The 24060-nt window shown below is 48.8% G+C and overlaps 3 protein-coding genes and 1 pseudogene across 3 annotated transcripts; 1 reads left to right on the top strand and 3 right to left on the bottom strand.

The window, feature by feature from the left end:
* Positions 1 to 2283: 2283 nt before the first annotated feature.
* On the bottom strand, positions 2284 to 2890 carry LOC119273654. The gene has a single exon (XM_037554747.1). It carries the CDS (start codon positions 2884 to 2886, stop codon positions 2494 to 2496), a length of 393 nt encoding a protein of 130 aa, XP_037410644.1. The 5' UTR covers positions 2887 to 2890; the 3' UTR covers positions 2284 to 2493.
* Positions 2891 to 9326: 6436 nt separating this feature from the next.
* On the bottom strand, positions 9327 to 10064 carry LOC119273653. Its single transcript, XM_037554746.1, has one exon. It carries the CDS (start codon positions 9995 to 9997, stop codon positions 9536 to 9538), a length of 462 nt encoding a protein of 153 aa, XP_037410643.1. The 5' UTR covers positions 9998 to 10064; the 3' UTR covers positions 9327 to 9535.
* Positions 10065 to 18523: 8459 nt separating this feature from the next.
* Positions 18524 to 18895, bottom strand: LOC119273268 (annotated as a pseudogene).
* Positions 18896 to 23456: 4561 nt separating this feature from the next.
* Positions 23457 to 24039, top strand: LOC119273652. Its single transcript, XM_037554745.1, has one exon. It carries the CDS (start codon positions 23642 to 23644, stop codon positions 24014 to 24016), a length of 375 nt encoding a protein of 124 aa, XP_037410642.1. The 5' UTR covers positions 23457 to 23641; the 3' UTR covers positions 24017 to 24039.
* Positions 24040 to 24060: the final 21 nt, after the last annotated feature.

Genomic DNA, 24060 nt, shown 5'->3' with positions numbered 1-24060 from the left:
CCCGGCGCAATTGGTTCTCTACGGTTCCGGCCGTTTTGTGTTGGTTAGTCTCGATTTATGGTTCTGCGATTGTTCGAAGAGCGGGTTGAAGTTCTTGTAGCTCCGGTCAGCCATCCCAATGTACGGGTTGCATCCAACCTGGACAGGTATAAAGCTAGTTATCCCAGCTGCTTACAACTAGTTATCCCTTCCGATTTGATCCTACCACGTGAAGAGCGGGCCACCCTCGACGTGAACTCGTTCATCGGGTTCCCACCTATGCCTAAGATAAATAACTTTTTTTCTCGCAAAAAAAAAGATAAATAACTTTTTGGTTCATGTCTTAAATCCGTCCAGCAATAAAAAATATTGTGATCACGCGTGGACTACACTTAATTAGATATTCCATCGCTGGTGGTCCCGCAACGTCCTCCATCCTCTAAATTCTTAAATACTTGCATCCCTCACTAACTATTTTTTCTAAGCGCACAACCCTTCCACGTCAAAAAAGTCATGCATATCCGCCACACCAACAACCTGTCAAGTCACTACATATTTTTGGATGCATGCGGCCCTTCCACATCAACAAATCATGTGTGGCTACCATATACGAAAAATTAATCTCACAATTATTCATTTCATTGGACTAATTATCCATATCTTCAACCTACCTATTTTTAGCAGTGTTCCTGCGGCAATGTACGGTATCATCTATAGTTTATAGAATGTCTGTTACAGGTTGAAAAAATGTTGTTTAATAAAAAATAATATGAATTTCGCTATATTTTTTGGAAGCATAGTATTCCTGGCTACAAGCATGCCAAATAGTGTACAGATATGAAAACCACTAATAGGAAAGACACACTTTTTTTTAAGCATCAGTATAGGCACAAGCGCTCATATACACGCACATACACTCGCCCCTAATTTTAAAGGACATCTAGGATGAAGGAGGTTTTCTTTGTTTGACAAAGAGGCGAAATAAGGAGTTTATTTAGCGATTTTTTTTTAAAGTCTGTGCTACTTAAAACAATTGGATCACTCTAACGAACGCTTTGAAGCTCTCACAACGATTCAGCTACCTACGAGCCTCCACAACGATTTGAAGCTCTCAGCCATAGGATCACTCTAACGAACGCTTCAGATCTACTGGTCGTACCTCGAACGTCCCGCAGTGCCTCCCTGGCCCGTCACAGCGCGTGCAGGCTGACCCAACCTCACAGGGCCGCTGCTCCTCCAATTGACCTAGACGGCTTGTCGCTAATCGGGCCAAAATGACATGGGCCGCGCAGTTGCGAGGGAGATGACTCTGTTTTAGCGGGCCTACCAATCTACGCCGCATCGCAAGGATTTGTGTTCTTCGACCGAAGCCTCTCGTTCCTGTCCGTGCGGCCGGCGGCGGCGTAGCGATGCCGGGATGGTGATGAGCTCCTTGCGAAGATCTTGAAGGAGAAAAGGAGCCATGGAGCCACAGTGCCCTGTAGACAGCTGCTCCACACCCGAAGATAATTCAGCTTCGAGGACTTGGGTCCGATCCATCCCAGTCCCATCTTTTTCCGTCCGCGACCTCAAATATGTACTACTAGACGCATCTCGTTGGTCTCACATTCGTAGAACTGCCTGGGTCGTGCTCACTGCTAAGGTAGTTATGTTCTTCATTTTTTTAATCGAAATACTATGTGATATTTCAAGCTCCTACAAAGTCTGATGTGCAGCTTGATGTGGGGGCATGAAATCATATTGCTGTATTTTCTATACAAATATATGTATGTACATGTGAATTTACAATTCTTTGTCCGCGTGTGCAAATCAGTGTCGTATTGTTTTACACACTGGCTTCGTTGCACGAATCACCACATGCTTGTTATGAGCACTTCTATGTCATATTTGCTCAATTCTAACTGAAAGTCAAACTTTGAACAAATATTGCGTAAAATCCAGATATCACATTTTCAAGAACTTTGCCCTATATTTATTTTTTCTATTTCTCTGCATTTTTGTTCTCAAAGACAGACGGGCGCGGTAACGCGCGCCTTCATGTTTTAGTTAGTATTCAATAAAGTGTGGATACCAAGCTAAAAGAAAAGTACACCTGGAGGGACACATTTTTCAGCCTTTGAAGCAGCGCATTTCACGAACATCTGATTGTTCAAGCCAGCATGACAATGTTATGAGCCATGCATTGTACATGTCCTAGGTGAGATGGAGCACACGATAATCTATGCAGCTTCAACTTGGCTTAGATATTCACGGACGAACACAGGGAGCACTAACAGAGTAACAAAAGAAGCCACCTCGCTGACTAATGAAATACTGGTTACAAGCAAGCAAGGAAAATCACAGACGTTCCGCAGCCCAAGGCGTGAAGAAGGAACAAGAAGAAAAGTAAAGGTGGAGCTCCGACAACTGCGACATGCCGCAGCGCACGGACGGGAGCGCCATAACTAACATCAGCACACACATGGCACGCTAAGGCCAAAAAAGAAAGGCAGAGGTGGCGAACTGCCATGCATTTTACAGATCTTCGACTCCGAGGTCCCTTTTGAGGCATCTCGGACACGGGCCGAACTCCTGCTCCAGCAGCTCCTTGGCCGATGAGGACGCCTCCTCACTGCTACGGTCGTCGGCGCCGCTATCCATGGCCTTGTCAACGGCGTTGAAGATGGTCTTCCACCGCTGGGGGTGGGCCTGGACCTCACAGTCCAGCACCGCGAGCGCCCGCTTCACCTGCCTCACTGCTTCGGGGTCGGTGTTGGCCAGGTCGAAGCGGGTGACTACCCCGAGGGCCTGCACCATGGCCTCCTGCCGCAGCCGCACATCATCGTCGTCCGCAGCGGCCACTGTGCTGGCACTGTTGCTGGCGGCGAGCGCAAGCACGAGGACGAAGAGGAGGTGGAAGGCAGCCATGGCAGCTAAGTACACTGTACAACGATCCATCTCTTGAACAAGGACGCTAAGTATATATATGGTGTGGTGGCAGTGGCAACGCCGATCGCATTGCACAACTGAAATCATCTGAGATATCTGATGGATTGGGCGCCGTTTTGACTGATCGATCTTGCCCACTTGCTTCAGCAGGCGCGTGGAGAGAAGACGTGCAGGATGTGATGTGACTATGTGAGTACTTAGTACGTGATAAAGCTGGCCCCCCACCCTCCGCGCCTCCTGTTGTACCGTTGGTCACTGATCTAAAATCCAATATATAACCTAACCGTGGAAGTTTTGGAATCAATTAACTCCGGCTGTTGTATAATTCTGAATTTCTTTACAAGAAAAGCATTTACGTTTCCATACAAAGGCAGAAGTATAATCTAATTCGGACAAAAATGCCCAGTAGCTTCAGGCTGGCCCATAACCTCCATTCCCAATCTTCATGCAACTCATTTTTTCTCGAATACACACGAGTGTGCGTACTTTATATTATAAAAAAAGAAAGGGTAAAAAGCCCTCATACAGCAGTTAATTACAAAGCGTGTGCACGCTTACTCCACCCGGCCTTGCCGGTGCACCTACAGACAACTAACTCCTCACACACGCCCACCTAGTTAACTCCCCGAAGAACGCTGCCGTGTCGCACTTGAAGAGTCCAGCCTTTTTCCATGTCTTCCCCTCCTCTTGTACTTGTTGCAACACGCGCCTTACGGATGGCGTTGCACCGTTGAAAACAATTACGTTTCTGTGCTTCCACAACTCTCAATCACTAGCATGAAGAGAGTTCTGACGTCTTTGCGGGCTGTTTTGTTCTAGACCTTGTCAGTGCACCACTCTCGTAGCGAACTGGGCCGGGCCAGCACCCACTCAGGCTTCCCCAATGCCCGACAGAGCACCGTCCACGCCTCTCTGGCAAAAGACGCAGTGCAGTAGAATGTGTTGGATCGACTCTTCTTCTTGGTCGCAAAAAGGGCACGCCTCCTGGTGGTCCAATCCACGTTGTGCTAATTTGTCAGAGGTCCAACAACGATTTCTAAGTGCCAACCATGTGAAGAAGCGGCACAGCATTGGCGCCCCAGAGTTCCACGTGAATGCAGCTGCCGGATAACTTCACGTCCCTAGAACCTGGCTTCGTAGGCTGAGCGCATGGAGTGCTAAGCATTTTGCTCCCAGTCGCAGGACCAACTGATAGTGTCATCACATCCCGGCTGTAGTTGTGCTGTCCGCACCCCGGGCCACAACTGAAGGTATTCATGTAGTATCGGCTGTGTGCGCTCTAGGCCTATGTCCAATGCCCAGGTGCCTTCCTCAAAAGCTTGTTGCACTGTGCGCGAGTAGCGCGTGCGTTTGGCCACAACGCTGTGCAGGGCCGGCGCAATCTCCTATATTCGCATTCCGTTCAGCCATCGTTCCTCCCAGAGTAGATTCGCTCTTCCATCCCCCACAGTTGCTCTAGCATCCGCACGAAAAAGCTGCATGGATTGTTCAGGCATCGAGATGGTGAACTCAGCCCACGGTTCGGTAGGATCGGACCTTTCTAACCATGGCCATTGTGACTGCAAGCCAGCTCAAGTTAGGGATACCAAGCCCTCCTGCCCACTTCGGTGTGCACACCTGGTTCCATGCCACTGCACATTGCCCACCATTTGTTTGTTGCTTTGCACACCACAGAAAGCCTCGACATATCTTGTTTTGGTCTACCCCGATCCAATAACTGTCATGCAGCTCATTGTTTTGGTTATCCATGCCCATACAAACTCAGATTTAGCTAATGTAAAAATCAAAGTTGTTGGCCTCGAAGAGGCATGCAACTTTCATGGCAAACTTTCAGGGCACGTATGCCAAGCCCCCCGGATGCTGAAGACATGGCCCTAGTAGGCAGTAACTAGGCGAGTCCATGCTCAAGTTTTGGACTCGTTTTCTCACGGCCACACACGTCAGGGCCACCACGGCCACACACGTAGCCAAAAACTAGGCCTAAATAGCACACGGCCACACACGTCAGGGCCACCACGCGCATGTACGCACTAGCTAACCCACTACGCGTGAACCAACCTCTGGTCGAGATGGTTAGGTGGACAGTGGTTCCGGCGATACGATTTTAGTGGGAGGAGACATTCCCGTTGACTACAAGGCGCCTACGGTGACTTCATAAAATCTCGAGATGATATGTCGGCTCAGTCTCTCAGAGATGCTCATAGGGGTAGGGTGTGCGTGTGCGTGTTCATAGGGGTGAGTGTATGCGTGTTTATATGAGCGCTTGCGTCTGTAGTGTGTTCAAAAAAAAAAAAGCTAACCCACTACGCACACACGCCGGCCAAGTCACACAACGGCTTGATCCTTCTTTTGCTCTCCACTAACTATACGCATGCACACGTCTTATGATTGTGCTGCATCTCCACAACGGCCGTTTGACCCAGCAAAACAAACATGCATGTAGCTGCACAACGACCCGGCCGCCGCTCACGCACGAACGCGACTCCAGCTTGCCGCACGACGCCGTCGTCAAGATTAGTGGTGCTGACACAAACCTCATCACCACGCTGGCCTTCTCGCTGCTGCGGACGCTGGCGAGAGCAACCATGAGGAGGAGGAGGAACACGGCCATGGCGAATCGAATCGATCGGTCGTCCATCTCTCCTCTTGACTGAATGGTGACAATGGATCAACAAATAAGGAAGCTCAGTATATGTGGTGTGCTAGCTGATACTTCCTCCACTCCTAGATATAAGTCTTTTTAGAGATTTCAAATGAACTATCACATACGAACCTCTGTACTATGGTACGATTCCAACCTCTGCAGCCATCGCCGGCAAAAACGAAAATTTTTACCTGTGGACGAAAACAATTTATAAACTGAACTCGTTTCAAAAAAAAATTCGCTCAACTAGAGAGGCAAGAAAGGTGGACGTCCAGACTCCAGTTTTGCTTCACAAGGATGTGACTGAGCTGGTACTACCAACGTGATAAAGAGTGGCCGGGGTGACTGATGGTTTCCCTCTCGTTTGCTTTACAAATGGTAGCATGACTTGGTATAACTAGATGATACCCCGCACGTTGCTGTGGAAATGAGTAGACACATATTTATTGAACAATGCAAAAAAATAGAATATATTTAGTGACACTGAATAATATACATAAAACCATTTTCATATGCCTCATGGATGGCCGCGGATGCAAAACAAATCCCATGCATAATAAGTCCCAAAAACAAACAAAATGGCACCAGACATCCAAATAAAAAAAGTGGTTTGAATACTTGTAAATGTGCCTTAGTGTCCTGATCCCTGGAACCACACATGAAGAATCATCCTCATTAATGTGAAAGATATCTTTTATCTATAAAACTACAAAAAGTTCAGTTAAAACTTAGAATGATAGAACTAATTAACAACCACATTTACATTGGAAGTATGAAACTGCATTGACCACAGGACGGCCATCTTTAAGTTTGCATCTACGTTTAACAAAAGAAAACTGTGGAATGAACTTAATAGCAATGTCATATATTATATGGAAGTATTGTAACAGCAGTAAGTGAAACAATTCCTCAAATAAAAACTAAGTGAAAAAAATAAAGTATCCTAAAGCATCGAGCAACTACATTGGACACTAAATCTGCAGACAACATCTCCAATAAATCAGTTGAAAAAAGTCTCACCTCAGTTATAGAGTCTCACACACAGATATAGAGTGAGTGGGTGGTCACCTTTACTGCATCAGACATGATCATTATATTTGGCCATCAATGTTACTTGGATGTGACCGACTTAATTTTGAAATACTCCCTCTGCTGCCTTGATGCAAACTAATATTACATTCAGTTATGAAACCAAGGGGGGTGGGGGGTGAAAATATTCCAAGATCTGAACATTATATCATGGTAATAACAGGAAACAATTCTTTAAAAGTCAAAGCACTAACCTCAGCCTTTTGTGACTGTTCTTCTTGGATAAGCATATATATTGCCACACTCTGCTTGGAATAGATAAGTGTAAGAAAATCATCGAGAAAATAGTAGGGTGCAGTAATAATTGACCATCCTTTTCTTAAAAAATGTAATAATTGACCATGCCTCATCCAAATTGGATGAGATGCAACAGGCAAAAAAATGTTTACACATATGAAAAATCAAGATCAGTTAGTACAATTCACAATAATGTCTTAACTATTAACAGAGAGAAAGGAATCACATATATGTACTGTTGAAGAGTATTGTATTTGCCCACCTTAGTGAATGACTTCATGAATCAGTTAATAGGCAACATCTTAACATATTTAGGATGGGCGTGACGGAGGAGGTCAGGAGCAAGGGAACACCCTGCACACGCCTAGCCGGGATGTTTTTAAACATCTGAAAGCTATATAGATAATGCAGAAGATTGATCACAAAGAATATTAGCAAGGATACTACAATGAGGTGATGATGCAAAACAGCTGAAGTATGAAATGCATATGTGCCAGCACTCATTAGAACAGATCTATCACAAAAATAAATGGTGTCAATATAATTAGATGTCATGCAAAAGCTGCAAACACAAATGGTCAGACGTTAGTGATGAAAGGGATAAATCACCAACATGTGCAGTTGGTGAATGAAGAAGGTACTACTCGTTGGCTTACATCTTTCGGCCTTTCCAGACATCTTGCAAATCATCGTTGCCGTCTGTACTCAGCGGCAGTGGGATGGAACACCGTTGATGTCTCTGGGCAGAGCTTTCGATGCGGATCAATCATTGTCTGCTTATTGTGTCGTGGCCGGTGAGACGTACTGCTGCTGCTCAAGTGGAGCTTCTGGCATGGAGGCCTCCGACGGCAGCAGGAAGAGATCAGGCTTCTGCACCCAGATGAGCCTCCGTAGGTAAGCTTTCCTTGACGATCTCGATGGCCGGCAACAGAACTGTGACCCAGCGCACGTAGATAGGTGGAGATGAGGCAGACCGGTGTCGAGGAGTGGGCTCATGCGGAGGTTGCCTACTGGTCGCCGGCTGTAGCTAGGAGAAAAGGTGGTTTCCTTTTTGTTGAATGAGAGAGAGTAGTTGGCCATGGACGGCCGTGAGGTGCTTGTAGGCAAGGGATATGTGGGAGATCGAGATGCATTGCTTTTTGTTTTGATGGAGAGAGACTATTCGCCTCTTACGGTTGCAAACATTTGTATTAAATGTATTAACTGGAAAAAGAAGAGAGGCTGCTCGACTCCTACGTTTGAAACTGAACCATTTAGTACTCCATTAGAAGTATATATTGCGTATATGTTTCAGTAGGCAGCTGCAATTAATTAAAAAATACTGCTGACTTGGCATGAAGGTGATGTCGACAGTGTGCATGTTGAGAAAATCGATAGTAGTGGGGATCAACTTCTTAAGAATGCAAGATGTGCTACTTATATATAGGGTTTGTTTGGTTCAGTGGCTATCCTTCGACGGGATAGGGATATTCACTTTTTAGGTTGATGGCGAGTGTTTGGTTTTAAGGATGAGAGGGATGTGGATAGCCTATATTCCAGCAATATTCACATTTTAGGTGGTTGAGCTTGTCCGCAAAAAACTGGCGGATATGGGCAGCCACTTTCGTCCGTTGATGTGCGGCGGCGGCGGTCGGGGACCTAGGGGTCAGGGCGGTGGCCTGAACTAGGCCGGTGGCGACGACAACCAGGTACGGCAGGCTAGCACGACATACTAGATTCGGAAAGTGCCGTGAGGAGACGGAGACCGGCATGTCATCTTGGCCATGGCGAACGAGAAAGAAAATGGTCATCGTGAAGCTTCATTGGACGAGAGGATGTGACATTCCCGGGGACGAGCTCGCCTCGTCAGTGCGCACCTTCTGGCAAAGGGAATCATCTCGAGGCAGTCTGAAGGAGTGAAACGACGACTGCGACACCAAGGCCGGGGTGGAGGTACGGATGGAACCACACCCACGCCATGGGGGAGCCGTGCTGAGCCGCCGCCAGGGTTGAGACCGTTGTCCGAGGCGTCGATGAGGAGGTGGACTTGTATGTAGGCATTTTATCCTATTGTCACGGGGCGCGAATACTAGAATTTGTGTGTAGGCATTTTATCCTATTTTGGCCGGTTATGGCTTGTGGTCTTGTAATTTTCCTTTTGCTTTTGTTAGAGATTCTTACTCGGGAGGACGAGGGCATTCCTCCTTTCCCTAAAAAAATATGGCATTGTGTCGAAATCATGAGATCGTGAATGTTGTAGCTATATTTCCGAACGTAATGTAATCCGCCAAGAAGGCTTTCTATAAAAAAAAGGTCATGCGCCTTCGTAAAATTTGGCAAAGGCAACTACTTCTGCTTGTATTTTGGTTAAATTCCCTGTGAATTAGTGAAGCCAGGAGACATGCATGGTTGCTACTCATGGAAAAGACGGGGAGAAGAAAGAGAGTAACAAAATAACCACCTCGCTGACTAAGGAAATGCAAGCACAATCACAAACGTTCCGCAGCCAAAGGCGTCAAGAACGAAGCTCAAGGGAAATAATGGCGGTGCTCCGACAGCTGCGACAGGCCGCAGCGCACGGACGGGAGCACTATACATGACTAACAACACCACAGATATCTTGGGCGCGCTAAGGCCGATAGAGAAATTAAGGCAGAGGTGGGGAACTGGCGATGCATGTCACATATACCCGAAGTCGATCTTGAGGGCGTTGGGACCTTCCTGGCCGAGCTCGCGGTTGAGCTCCTCCTTGGCCTGGGCGAACGCGTCCTCCTTGGTGCCGTCGTCGGCGCCGCTCTCCAGCACCGTGCTGACGGCTCTGAAGATGGGCTTCCACCGCTGGGCCTCGAGGTTCACCACCCCCAGCGCCCACTTGAGCTTCTCGGCGTCGCTGGTCTCTGGCCTGTGGCGAGAGATCACGGTAATGGCCTGCGCCATGGCTTCCTGCCGGAGCTGCAGGTCCTCGTCCCCAGCGGCGACTGGGCTGTTGCTGGCGGGGAGGACGAATTTGACCTCGATGGTGCGAGCATCATGTCTGAAAATCACACTGGCCCTCGCCTTGTACATCGCGCTGGCAGCGGCAATGCTGTTGCAGCTGGCGGAGAAGGCAAGCAGGAGGAAGAGGAGGCGGAAGGCGGCCATGGCGAATGGAAGATTGGTACGTCTCCTCTCCTGAACAACGGATGAAGTATATGGGGTGGGTGGCAGAAGAAATCATGTGACTTATCTGATCGATGGACTGGTCACACTCTCTTTAGCTTAGTACGATTACTAAGGCACGCCCATCGCATTGCACAACTGAAAGCTGAAGCCGTGCAGAGGAAAGCACGTGACTGATCTAATCGTTTTGGGCGGCTTTTTGACCAATTTGGCGCCCATCTTCAAACCTCTTGAGAGAGAAGACGTGCAGAACGTACGTACTCTACTCACAAGGATGTGATCAACAACTTGGGGCGGCTTTTTTGTACATGTTTGTTTACGTCCAACAACTTCTACCTTTTGTTTCACAAGGATGTGATCAGAGGACCGCGGAGATGATAAAGAGACCCGGCCGGCCGGTTGACTGGTTCCTCTCTCATTTTGCTTCTGTGATGCATGGTCATAGCAAATACATTACTGTGATGGATCTGGTCTTTGGCTCGGTTTTAATTCCAGGCCATCATCGTTCATCTGAATTTGTGTGTCTTCAGGTTAGATCCTTCAATTCTATGCTTCTCTTAATCGGCGGCGGTTGCTAACTTGCTTTTTTTTTGAGGCAAACTCCAAAGCTTTATTACGTCACAATGTTTACATGGACGAAAGAGAGTCCGTCCGGCTGTCCCAACCAAACATGTCGGCCAGCCGGAAGGGATAACGCGTGCTTCGCGAGCTTGTGAGCTTCGATATTCGAGCTCCTAAATTCATGGCATAAATTACACAAAAGGAAATTTGATCTATGCTCTATTATTTCATGTATGATCGCCACATAAGTTGTAGGATTGTTGGCTCGGATGTCCTCGACCACCACCTTCGAGTCAGACGCCACTTGTATAGTTGAAACATTCAGGTCATCCGCAAGGGCCAACGCCTCCCTGATCGCCATGCACTCAAGGGTGGCCGGATCGGAAATTCCTGCAAAAACCACAGCCGATGCTCCCAGAAAAAGGCCATCAGAGTCTCTCGATATTGCCGCTACAGAACCGTGTCTACTACCCCTCCCCACTGCAGCATCCACATTCAGTTTTGTCAGCCCTGTTGGTGGGGGAATCCAGCTTGTCGGGCGAGGAATGGTGTTGCCACCCCGCCTCGTTTTAACAGTTTTGATAGCTTCCAGTTCCCTTATGTAAGACTGAATAAAACCATGTACCTGAAAAGGACTTTGGTATATTTGCTCATAGATCGCCTTTCGGCGCGCTCCCCACAGGGCCCATAGGGTGACCACGAGTGTTGTAAAACTCTCCTGGGATAGTGCCTCGTGCATGGCGGAGAGCCATCTCTTTCGCGTCCCCTTCTTCATTTCTACTCAGTGCATCGATGATATGCTTAGATGACAAAGCCCACATACTCCGGGAAACCAAGCAGTTTAGCAAAGCATGTCTCCAAGTGTCTTCCGCTCCGCAAAGGCCGCACGCTGGCGTGTCCGCCATGTTCCGATGATGCAAAAGTGCCCCGGTTGGTGTGGTATTCTTCGCAAATCTTCATAGGAACATCTTAAGCTTTGATGGAACGTTGAAACCCCATAGCTTTGTCCAGATCTCACTATCAGCTTGTGAGTGGGACGATCCCCCTTGCGGGAATGTATCTGGTGCACCGGGGCAATTTGTGCTACCGGTGCACCGGTCGCCCGTTGCACATAAAAAATATTCGAAAAACTTCGAAAAAAATCTAATGCATTGACACAACATCAATGTATGTTGTCACAAAATTTTAATTCAATATTTGAAACATTGCTCGAGATACAAAAATAACAAATTTGACACTGAATAATACGTAACACAACTTGGGCTTCAGTTTTGGCCCATTAGCACATTGAGGTCAAATTTATCATTTTTGTATCTTGAGCATTGTTTTGAATTTTGATTTGAATTTTTGTGACAACATATATTGATGTTGTGTCGATACACTAAATTATTTTCGAATTTTTTTGAATATTTTTGAATGTGCAACGGGGTCCGGTGCACCGGTAGCACCAATTGTCTTGGTGCACTAGATACGTTCCCTCCCCCTTGCACATATAGCCATGCTTCTCTGCATAGTTTCTTCTGGTGGATCATGTGGTAAGCAGTTCTGACAGAGAAAATACCCCGTCTGTCCTTGCTCCATGCCCAAAAGTCCTCAACCTGTCTAGTGCAGAGAGGAATTTGCATGATAGTTTCTGCATCGATTGGAACAAAGGTAGCCCGAACAAGTTGCTCATCCCAGGAGCATGTAGTACTGTTGATGAGTTCAGACACTTTTTGAGGAGGATGTTGAATCAGAGAAGTTAATGGTCGCTTCATGTGTGTGCGAGGTAGCCAGTTATCGTGCCAGATGTCCGTGGTTTTGCCGTTTCCAATTCTTCTCACAAGTCCCTGCACCATGATATCTCGCCCATCCAGGATTGCCCGCCAAATTTGTGATGGATGATTCCCAAGACTTGCTTCAAAGAAAGATACATCAGGAAAGTAAACCCCCTTGAGAATACGGGCGCTCAAGGATGTAGGGTTTTGTAGCAACCTCCACGCCTTCTTCGACAGTAGGGCAAGCTTGAAGATCTCCAGATCCCTGAAACCGAGGCCGCCTAGATGCTTTGGCTTTGTCATCTCCTCCCAGGCTACCCAACTCGGCTTGCGTTTTCCTCCCTTGCTCCCCCACCAAAACTGTATGATCAGGGATGTAATATTTTCACATAAACCTCGTGGGAGACGGAAGCAGGACATCGAAAAAACCGGTATTGACTGGGCTACCGATTTGATAAGAATTTCTTTGCCCGCTGAAGATAACAGTTTCTCCATCCACCCTCTTGTCTTTTCCCACACACGATCTCTCAGATATCTGAATGTGCCATTTTTTGAGTGCCCTACATCAGTAGGCATCCCCAGGTACCTGTCACTGAGCGATTCATTCTGAACGTTTAAAGTATTTTTGATACTCTCTCTCATGGCTTGTGGGCATCCTTTACTAAAGAAAATTGAGGATTTCTCATGATTTATCCGCTGTCCAGATGCCACACAGTAACTCTCCAGCAAGTTTGATACTGCCACAGCCCCTTCAACACTCGATTTAAATAGCAGCAAGCTATCGTCAGCAAAAAGGAGATGGTTCACGGCTGGCGCCGTGGATGCCACCTTGATCCCTTCTAGCTGAGACGATGACGAACTGGATTTCAGTAGGCACGAAAGGCCCTCCGCTGCGATTAAAAAGAGATATGGGGATATCGGATCTCCCTGCCGAATGCCTCTGGATGGATTGAAAGTGTCAAGCCTCTCACCATTGAAAAGTACTGAAAAAGATACTGACCGAACCATGCTCATTACTATATGGACCCAAGATGGAGCAAAGCCAAGCTTTATCATCATCGCCTGTAGATAATCCCACTCTAGTCTATCGTATGCCTTCATCATATCAAGTTTAAGCGCATGAAAACTGTTAACTTTGGCCTTGCTGCGTTTCATAAAGTGAAGACACTCATAAGCACTAATGATATTGTCTATGATATGCCTGCCTAGCACAAAGGCTGATTGTTCCTCTGAAATGATGTCCGGAAGAATCATCTTCAATCTGTTCGCAATCACCTTGGACGCAATCTTATATAATACATTGCATAAGCTGATGGGTCTAAACTGAGTTAGCATATGGGATTCATTACCTTAGGTATGAGAACCAGGACCGTATCATTGATGCTTTCCGGACTTTCCTCTCCTCGAATGATCCTGAGAACCGCCTCCGTATCCTCGGCACCGCACAGATCCCAGTGATGCTGATAAAAGTGAGCTGGGAAACCATCGGGCCCCGGTGTTGTGGTCGGAAACATCTGAAAGAGGGCTGTCTTTACTTCTTCTTCCTTGTATGGTGCAACCAGTAGCTCATTCATCTCCGCGGTGACCTTGGTTGATACACAATTTAGGACTGCTTCCATATTGTTTACACCTTCTGATGTATACAGGGTTTCATAAAATTGGTGTACCATTGCTTTGAGCTCATCTAGATCATTAGTTAAGACTCCGAGGGAATTTTGTAACGCCTTAATCATATTCTTCTTCCTGCGGATGCTTGCTCGCAAGTGGAAAAACTTTGTATTTTTGTCTCCGGATGTTAGCCACTCAATCCGTGAACACTGTCTCCATAATATTTCTTCCCGATGGTAAAGTTCAACTAGATTCTCATTTATCTTGAGCTCGACGTGTGACGGAGCCCTTCGGCTAGGATCAGCCCGCAGCTTCTCAAGCTCCGTCTTCAACTTTTTGATCTCTTTTCAAACGTTTCCAAAGGTCTCATTATTCCACCGTCCCAAATCCTGGGATATAGCTTGCAGTTTAGCCCGAAGTTCCACCACTCTGTTGCTTGTTCCTTCGCCCGTCCATGCTGCACTGATTGTGTCTCTCCACGATTCATGGCCTTCCCACATTACTTCATAACGAAAAGCTTTCGGCTGCCTGCTCCGTGGCTGTTCTCTATTCAGACGCAGCAAGATGGGGCAATGATCTGAGGACGCTGCCGTCAAGTGTGTCAGGTCTGCAAGGGGAAACCTTGCGCGCCAATCAGGATTAGCTAGGGCGCGATCCAGTCGTACCCTCGTGTAGGATCCCCCCCTCACTTTCTTTTCAAAGGTCCAGAAACGACCCACATAACCCATATATAGCAACATGCAAACGTCAACCGCATCACGAAAATTCTGTATCTGCGCATTACTCCTTTGCCCAACTCCTTCATGCTCATCGGGACGTAGAACTTCATTAAAATCGCCCAAGCAAAGCCAAGGTAACCTGCTGGAAGTGCTAATATTTTTCAAAGTGTCCCAAGTTTTATATCGAAGATGTGTCTGCGCTTCACGATAAATCACAGTAGCTCTCCAAGGCTCATAGCCTCCCTCCTCAACAGAACAATCAATATGGTAGTCCGAGTAACCAAGAATTTCCAACTTTATTTCACTGTTCCGGAAAATGCCTATACCTCCACTTCTACCACGACTATCAATAGCAAAACTATGATCGTAACCAAAAGTACCTGCTAATGCTTCTACCTTCTAACTGGGTTTCCACGGTACATAAGAGGGTAGGGGAAAATTTGTTCGCGAACTCGCGAAACTCTCGAACTGTCGCGGCTTTTCCCACTCCACGACAGTTCCAACATAGCGCACTCATTGGGCCTGGCGGTGCTCCTCGAAGGAGCCCGCCAAATTCTTCACTATTGAAGTTGCAGCCTCGGTATCTTCCTCAGTCTTCTTGGTTCTCTTCATCTCTCTATGTGGCGGTGGGCTAGCAGCAGCCAAAATTGCTGGCACAATTGCCAGCGGGTTAACAGGCTCTCCTGAAGATTCAGTGCTTTGAGGCATGGTGACTTTGGCTCCCAGCTCGGTTGCCGCGTTTCTCTTTCTGTTCCAGTCCTCCATCTCCGCATCGCTGGCCCCCCTGCTTGGGTCTACCACTGGATATACAGTATGAGCATGTTGATCTGACGCATCACCACGGCCTCCCCCTGAACGGGGACTAGCTCAGCCGCCGGATTGGCCTCCTCTCCTACCGCCCCTCTGGCTGCGTCCTTCTCCTGGACCACGACTAGAACGCATGGCCCAGCTGGCACGGAGGTCCTTGAAAACGAGCGCTGATGGAGGATGGATACCATTGCCATGTTCCTTGTATAAGTGACCTAGCATGCCACAAACCGCGCACCAGTCCGGAAGCTTTTCGTACTTTACTCTGTAAATCTGCCTCTTTCCATCTCTTATCATAGATACATCATTCTTGAGGGGTTTATGGACATTGATGCTGACCCAAACTCGATGAAAATTGCCCACAAAGTCATGTGAGTTCGGTTCCGAGAAAAGAACTTCTCCCACTTTTGCTGTCGACGGAGCCACCAGATGAGCATACAATTCTGGGACATCATGGATTTGAATCCATATCTTGATTGTCTCAAGCTTTACAGTGGAGGGCTTCGTGATTCCATCATACGGCAGTAGGATCACCGCGTCCCCCCTGAAGTTCCAAGGGCCCTCATTCATAACTCTCTCCCAATCACCTAGGCAGGTGAATTGGACAGTGCACAAATTTTCCTCCAGACGTTTGGACTTAGACTCTTGCGCGATGTCCCATGCTGATCTCATGTTTCGGTAAAACCAAGTCTGGCTATAGCTCTTCGTCGTGTTAACCCTAGCTAGGGCAACCCATCTAGGCCCCTCCGGTGGCGCGACTTGCTCGTCAAAGATCACATCATCCAGATCCTCCTCTCTCAGTCCCAGCTCTTGCATCATCTTCTCAACCTTAGTTATCCCCGAAGAACTTGATCCCCCGGAATTCGCCATTGGATCTCTCACCCGAAAAGCAAACAGATCGGGCTTGGTGCGGGAACCCTAATATCCACCGCTACCTCCCCCGACGCGGGCGAGGAGACATCCTTGGTGGCCACCTCCCGCACAACACCGACGGAGAAGGAGTTGAACGGCGACGGTAGGGGAGCAAAACCTCAACGGCGGCGAGAGTCGCCCCGAGAGAAAAGAAACCCCGCGGTTGCTAACTTGCTATTCTAATGTGCCTTCGCACGACGACTTACAACAAGGTTTGCCGGGCTGAGTGAGACGCAATAACGGCGGCGTGCCTTTAGCTTGCTCCAACGCTTGTAGTCGTCGCTAGATGGTCTACGATCTGGACACCATTTTTACTTATTGTGTTCATTGTACTGCCTTAAAAGATTGTGAATGGATAGAAAGTTTTTCCTGTAAAAAAATACATATTTTATCTTATACTCCTTCTGTTCCTCAATATAAGTCCTTTTAGAGATTCTAACAAGAGACTACATACAGAGCAAAATGACATGTCCATTTGAAACATCCGTATGTTGTAGTCCATTTGAAATCTCTAAAAGGACTTATATTTAAAAACGAAGGGAGTACTATATATCTACTTTGTTTCCACATCTATATATATACCTACTATTAAAGGGAACTAGCAAGGTGGCCCTAGCAAATGCGAGGGCTAGATTTTTGGTGCATTAAAAGTGTCGATTATTTATTTTTATCTCATGCACATATTTTTACGCACTTACACAGTTTCATTATGTAATGAATGCTGGTAGACAATGGTACATTCATAAAGGCGTAACTTTGATTTTATTTTTTATATGAGTATAGGATGACACTGCAAATAAATAATATAATAGTCAGGCACCGAGCCGCAAGGACAAAGAACAAATTAACCAATAATATGCGTCTATTTTTTTTCAATAATACATTTTTTTAAGAAATTAGAGAAATATTAAGCCATTTTCATTTTTTAAATAATATAGCGAAGCCGATTGGCTACAGTTGGTCACGCCGAAGCCGATTAGAATCCTATCGGCCAGTCAGCTCCAGGCGACAGCTCCAATCAGGTTTAGTGTGCCCATTTAGCACTAATTTTTCATCGAAACCAATTTGTTCCTATCGGCTTTGTCGAAGTGGACAGCTCCATCCAACCATATTTTTGTTCAAAAATACCACCTTGGCTAATCTAATTGACAAAAAGGACTACCTCGGGAGCAGATTGACAAAATGGACCCCCTTGGCTAATCAAATTCATAATTAAAATAAATAAATTATAATCATATTTATAAATCGTCGATCATTTTTTATTCACAACTGTTTTTCAAAATTAGCAAAAATACCGAGTGCTTTTCTTTTTCATGAGCAAAGCAGCAGGAGCAAATGGTGAACGGAAAGAAAATAACGTAGCCCACAGCCCCAGGAGCCTCCCGGTCCATTGAGCATGGTACATTGGGGCACCGTTCAAATGATTAGTTGTCCTTCCCGGCATATAAGGATACATCATAAGACTGCCACGTGTAGCCGTGTAGGATAAATGTTATCGTGGTGAAAATAGAAAGTAGAAAAAAAAGGCTTTCATTTTCTTAATTCAAAGATGAACTCTTAGTAATAATATCTCTCACAACATATTTAGGCATGTCTAGTTACTAATCACAAGACTAGCAGATAGCTTATTTTACATGATACTTTTATTGTCATTTCTAGATTGCGTTTCAGGCTTAGGATAAGACTATCTTATGAGCTATATTCATGGAGGAACACGGGAGCGCCAGCAGTGTAACGAAAGAAGCCATCAAGGCTGATTAATGAATCAGGAAGGAAAGTAAAGGTGGAGGTTGGATGGTGGTCATGTAATAGGATAGGTGTTTAGTTTTCTATCTGTCTTTTGCCTGCCGGTTGGGGCTGTCCATGGTTCTGTTCTCGTGCTCGAGCACCTGTTCTTTTGTTTTGAGATTACGAGACTTTTGCTGCACTTTTTATTTATCAATAATATGGCCGTATGCATCTTTCCGATGCAGAGATCGGGGTAAACCCTCTTTTCGGAAAAAAGTAAAGATGAAGGTCCACCATACCGACAACGGCGACAGCCGCCGTGCACGGACGGGAGCTCCGACAACTAACAACAGCATAGACAGGGCACGTTTAGGGAGAAAGAGAAAGGAAGAGGTGGCGAACAAGCGATTTAGAGATCACCGATTCCGAGGTCCCTTTTGAGGCAGTTGGGACTTGGGACACAGGCCGAGCTCGCGGTGGAGCAGCACCTTGAGCTCGGAGGACGCCTCCTCCCTGCTGCGGTCGTCGGCGCCGCCGTCCGTCGCCTTCTTGAGGGCCGTGAAGATGGGTTTCCACCGGTGGGGGTTGGCCTCCACCTCATGGAGTCATGGTTCAGCACCGCGAGCGCCCGCTTCACTTGCTTCACCGCCTCGGCGTTGGTGCTGGCCAGGTCGAAACGGGCGACCACCCCGAGGGCCTGCACCATTGGCCTCCTTCCGCAGCTGCGCGTCGTCGTCTGTAGCGGCCACTGTAGCAAGCCAAAGGAAGAAGAGGTGGAAGGCAGCCATGGCAGTTAAGTACAGTGTACATCGATCCATCTCTTGAACAAGGACGCTAAGTATATATGGTGTGGTGGCAGTGACAACGCGGATCGCATTGCACACCTTAAAGCGACGTGAGTGGCAGAAGAAATCATGTGAGTGGGCGGCTTTTTGACTGCTTGATCTCGCCCATGTTCAAACTTGCTGCAGCAGGCGCGTGGAGAGAAGACGTGCAGGATGCGATGTGACTATGTGAGTACTACGTACGTGATAAAGTGGTCCGAATGTCGAAAATTACAAATGCTGCAGGAGAGGATAGATAGGAGACACAGCTAGCCTCACATTGCTTGTTTCACTAGCTTTTACTCCCTCGTACCACAATGTAAGATGTTTTCTGCAAGCTAGTCTTACATTGTGCGACGGAGGAAATATATTTTAAAACTATTTGAAGATCATTCATCACCCCTGCCGTACATAAACCAGACATGATGCTAGATATCCTAGCTATGAAGTACGTGGTGGAATAAATTTTCATCCAAATAATTTTGGGCTGACACTAACAAATCACTACAGTCGGCTTAAAAGTAGAAACCGCGTCAAAGAATTATGTTGGTCGGTTGGCAATTAAAACCGACAATAGTTTCATTGCAGCTGTTGTTCACCGAGACCGACAGCATGACCAAAGTTGATCCCGCCAACTTACTGGTTGAAATAATCCAGGCCAAAAAGGCCAATAACTGACTCTATGTTATTCTCCTCAGTGGGAACCCTAACATCTCCCTTACAATCTCCCACCTCCTACTCCCGCATGACACAATGACATAGGTGCCCAACATAAGCAAAATCACCCCTTGCCCGGGCCTGGCCATGTGAGGTCAGTCGGTAGCCAAGCAGCCGAGGATGCCGCAGCGGCGCCACATGGCGAGGCGGTAGCTTCCACCCACACCCATCGCTCAGATGTAAATCAATAGGCACCGCATGGTTATGTCAGCTATGTCCAGCTGCCTTTGATTTGTTCTGTTGCTAGAACCATCCTATCTGAGCATAGGTCCACAATACATTATTTGTGTAACACTCCGTAAATATGTTTGCTACCCGCCCATCCCTCAATGTGAATTTTTTGGTGCTAAATAAGCACTCCGGAAGTAGAGTTTTTTTCCTAAATAATAATCAGCAGCTATTAATTTCCCGCACATATATAGCACCATAGCAGCTAAAAAGCACCTTTTCCACATTTTTTCAAAAAGAAGGATTACATCTGGCCTCTGCATCAAGCGATGCACACAACCATATATTGAAATGAATTAAGTATCAAAGTGCCAAGAACATCTCATGTGTACATGAACAACCGTAACCACATATAGCAACAAACATATTCATATAGGTACATCCGTTGACAAGTTCCAAGTTCATAACAAAATCACATCATGCACGCTCAGTTCACAGAACAACCATCAGGTACAAAGTTAGAAATATAGAAGGTACCCAACCTATAACTATCTGAACACATACGTTAACGTCTTGAATGATCAACTCTTGATTCTCTTGTTGAGGCGCTTATCAGCAAACACATTCTATGTTTGTAACCTGAATATCAAGGGACACAAACTATTTCTAAGCATACCTAAATGTAACTTCAGACCCAAAGTACCGAAGTGTAAATTGTTTTACGAGTATTACTAGCATTTCCCTTTAACCTTATTTTCAGTTGATCGAAAGTACCTAAAAGTAACTTCAGACCCAAAGTGCATGTTTAGATGCATAAAACTGGAGCAGTGAACGAAACAGGCAAAACTCCGCTAGCCCGTTATTCCTATCTGTTACTCTGTCCCAAATTACCGATCATAGATTTGTCTATATACAAATGCACCTAAGACTAAAACATATTTTAACAAATCTAAGGCAATTAATTATCTAGGGCCACATAGTTCAGACTGCTAGCTTTTGTGAAGCAAATGAGAGGAAAACTATGGAACCACAGAACTAGTCAAACCGTCCGGGTCACCTTATCACATCCGCGTGAAGCAAAAACTGCAGCAGGTGTTGAGTAACATGATTGTATTAGGAAACATAGGTTAGACTAGGAAATATTCTGGCTTGCCTTGTACTCTAAGTAGATCATGTACTTCTATATATATGCCCACGAGGCTCAAGCAATACATTAAACTATTCCATCAAATCCCTCTCTCCCTTCTAATATGGTATCTATCGCAAGTCGATCCTAAACCCTAGCCGCCGCCGCTTCCGCACCCGCGCGCCGCACCCGGGGTGGTCGGCCTCCATGACCGCCGCCGGGGGCCACGCCGTCCGTACCTAGGGTTCGTCCGCCGGTCGTGTTGACTGGCTGCCCTAGAGAGTCTTTTTCCCGATCCTTTGATCCGGGTTTTCTCTCTCTTGCCGGTCGCTTTGATCGGCGTCTACTTTTTGGTTTTCCGGTCTATGTGATCCGGTTTGCGTCGCCCACCGCCGCTGTCGACCCCGTGCGCCTCTACTCCAACACCGGCGCGATCGGCCGGCTTCTTCACCGACCCGGCGCCCTCGCGTGTCGTCCGCGCGTCTGCCCGCCGGTCGCCCCGACCCGGCGGCCTTGCGCGGCGTCCGCGCGTTGGCCTGCCTGTCGCCCCAACACGGCGGCCTCACGTCATGCGGTGGCCCTTCGCCGCCGCCGTTCGCGCGCCGGCCCGCCCATCGATCTACGCCGGCCGTCACCGCCCTGCTCCGACCGGGACTCCTGCATCACCCCGACCCGGCGGCCTCGCGTCATGCAGCGGCCAATCATAGCTGCCCTGCTGACCGCCGCCGCCGGCTTCATCTCGGACTACGTCGCCACCACGCCTCCACCGAGCGGCGTCCCCAACCTCGCGCACGAGCGGCTTGATCACCCGCTCCCGCCACGATCCGACTCATCTACGCCGTGCGACCGACCTGGCCCGTCGGTTACGCGCGCCTCCGCAGGTCCCGTGAAGATCGTCCACGAGTTCAGCGCGCCTCTCCACCGATCGAGCATCGGGCTGCCGCTGCGTCGCCCCGTCAGGCCGCAGCGCCGCCGCCCCGTGGTTCTTCTCCCGGCTGCACCGACCCGCGTCACCGCTGCGTCGCCCCTTCGGGCCGTAGTGCCGCGGCCCGCGGTCCCCCGCCGCCCCGAGGGCGTCCGCTCTAGGCCGTCCCGTGGCTGCATCGACCCTCGCGCCGCCGCTTCGTCGCCCCGTCGGGCCGTAGTGAGCGTGGCACGCGGTCAACGCCGCCGTCCCGAGGCCGTCCCCGCGGTTGCACCGACTCACGAACCGCCGTTGCATCGCCCCTTCGGGCCGCAGCGGCGCGGCCCGCGGTCCCCGCCATCGCCCCGAGGTCTTCCCGCCGTCGCCCCGACCCACCTGCTGCCGCTGCGTCGCCCCTTCGGGCCGTAGCGTGGCGGCCCATGGTCCACTTCGTCGTCCACGCGCGTTGACTTCCCGTGGTATGCGCCGCGCCGTCTCCCTTGGCGCGGGAATGCCACTGTCCGCGCCGGTCTTCGTCACGCCGTCAGGGTTCTTCGCCTACTTCGAGCATCGCCGCCGCGTTTCTAACCTAGCCGCCGCCGCCGCCGTCAGGCCGCGGCCGCTGCTCTTCTTTGGTCGCCGCCGCCGCTACCCACGTAGCCGCCGCCGCCGCCCGTCCACCTTCTTCGTCTTCGTCCAGCATTTGCCCGTCGCCAGCGTCGCCGTCATCTACCATGACCACTTCGTCTACTCCGACAACCACGGGCGACACTGGCCCCGCGCCGATTGGCACCGCAATCGTCGTCGAGTCCTTCTCTGCTGGCCTCTCTGACTTCTTCGACATGGCGTACAACTCGTGCAGGTCCCAGTCCACGCATGCCTGGTACTGGCAACACCGCCGCGTGCCTTCGTCCACGACGTGTCCCCGGGCCTGGCAAGCCTGGTGCGGCGCTTCGTCAACTTTGTCTTCGTCCGTCTACGCATGCCCGGTGCTGGCAACACCGACGCGTGCCTTCGTCTACGATGTGTCCCCGGGTTGGGCAACCCCGCCGCGACGCGTCGTCAACAACATCTTCTTCCCGGCGCACCACTACTTCGACACCACTGCGCCCATGCTAACTCGGCGTCTCCTTGCGCCCGCGGCTCCACGGCGACTTCATCGACACCGGCTACCCCGACTCGACATCGACCACGACATTTTTCGCACGTCTACCTTGACCACAGCTCCACCACCATACGCTCTCGGCTACATCGACAAACGGCACAAAGGGCTATCGCCTGCTTGAGCAACCTCGTTGGTTTCCACTCCAGCCACGACTCCGCAATGCGTCGACCGTTACGACTGTGGGGGGTGTCCGTCGGCTTACCTTCGGATTCTTCTCCAGTCTCACCGTCTGCGTCGCTACCGTTGTGACTGCGGGGGGATGTTGAGTAACATGATTGTATTAGGAAACATAGGTTAGACTAGGAAATATTCTGGCTTGCTTTGTACTCCAAGTAGATCATGTACTCCTATATATATGCCCACGAGGCTCAAGCAATACATTAAACTATTTCATCAAATCCCTCTCTCCCTTCTAACAGCAGGCATAACAGGTTGGAACATGGGCGCCAGAGCCGCTCCATCTGTCCTCGATCAGCCACACTTTCTGCCAGTCAATCACGTTGCTTTCATGCAAGCCTCAACTGACCCCCAGTCGTAGTCGGGCAATGCGTTCTTGGTGCCACTGCCACCACACCATATATACTTAGCTTCCTCGTTGTGCAATGCACTAGTCTAGTATACTTACTTTCCATGGCGGCGTCCCCCCACCTACTCGTCTTCCTCGTTGTGGCGCTCGCGGCCAGCGGCAGCAACGGCGCCGTCGCCGCTGCGGGCGACCATGACGATGTGCAGCTGCGGAAGGTAGACCTGTCACAGGCCATCGAGGTCCTTTCCCGCTACCGCCCGGAGACCACTGATGCAGAGACCCTGAAGCGGGCCGTGGCGGTGGTGAACCGGGAGGCGCAGCGGTACTGGAAGCCCATCTTCAACAACGTCAACAAGGTGATGCACAGCGGCGCCAACGACTGCACCAAGGAGGAGGCGTTCGCCGCGGCCAAGGCGCTGCTCAACCGCGAGCTCGGGCAAGGCCCGGACGCCATCAAGATGGACTTCGAGTACGTGTGACCTGCGTGCACGCATGACACATCGCCACCTCTGGCTTTTTTTTT

Source organism: Triticum dicoccoides, chromosome 3A (assembly GCF_002162155.2).
Source record: "Triticum dicoccoides isolate Atlit2015 ecotype Zavitan chromosome 3A, WEW_v2.0, whole genome shotgun sequence".
NCBI lineage: Eukaryota > Viridiplantae > Streptophyta > Magnoliopsida > Poales > Poaceae > Triticum > Triticum dicoccoides.
The sequence above is the reverse complement of the archived record's forward strand: the minus strand, read 5'-3'. Positions and strand labels throughout refer to the sequence as shown.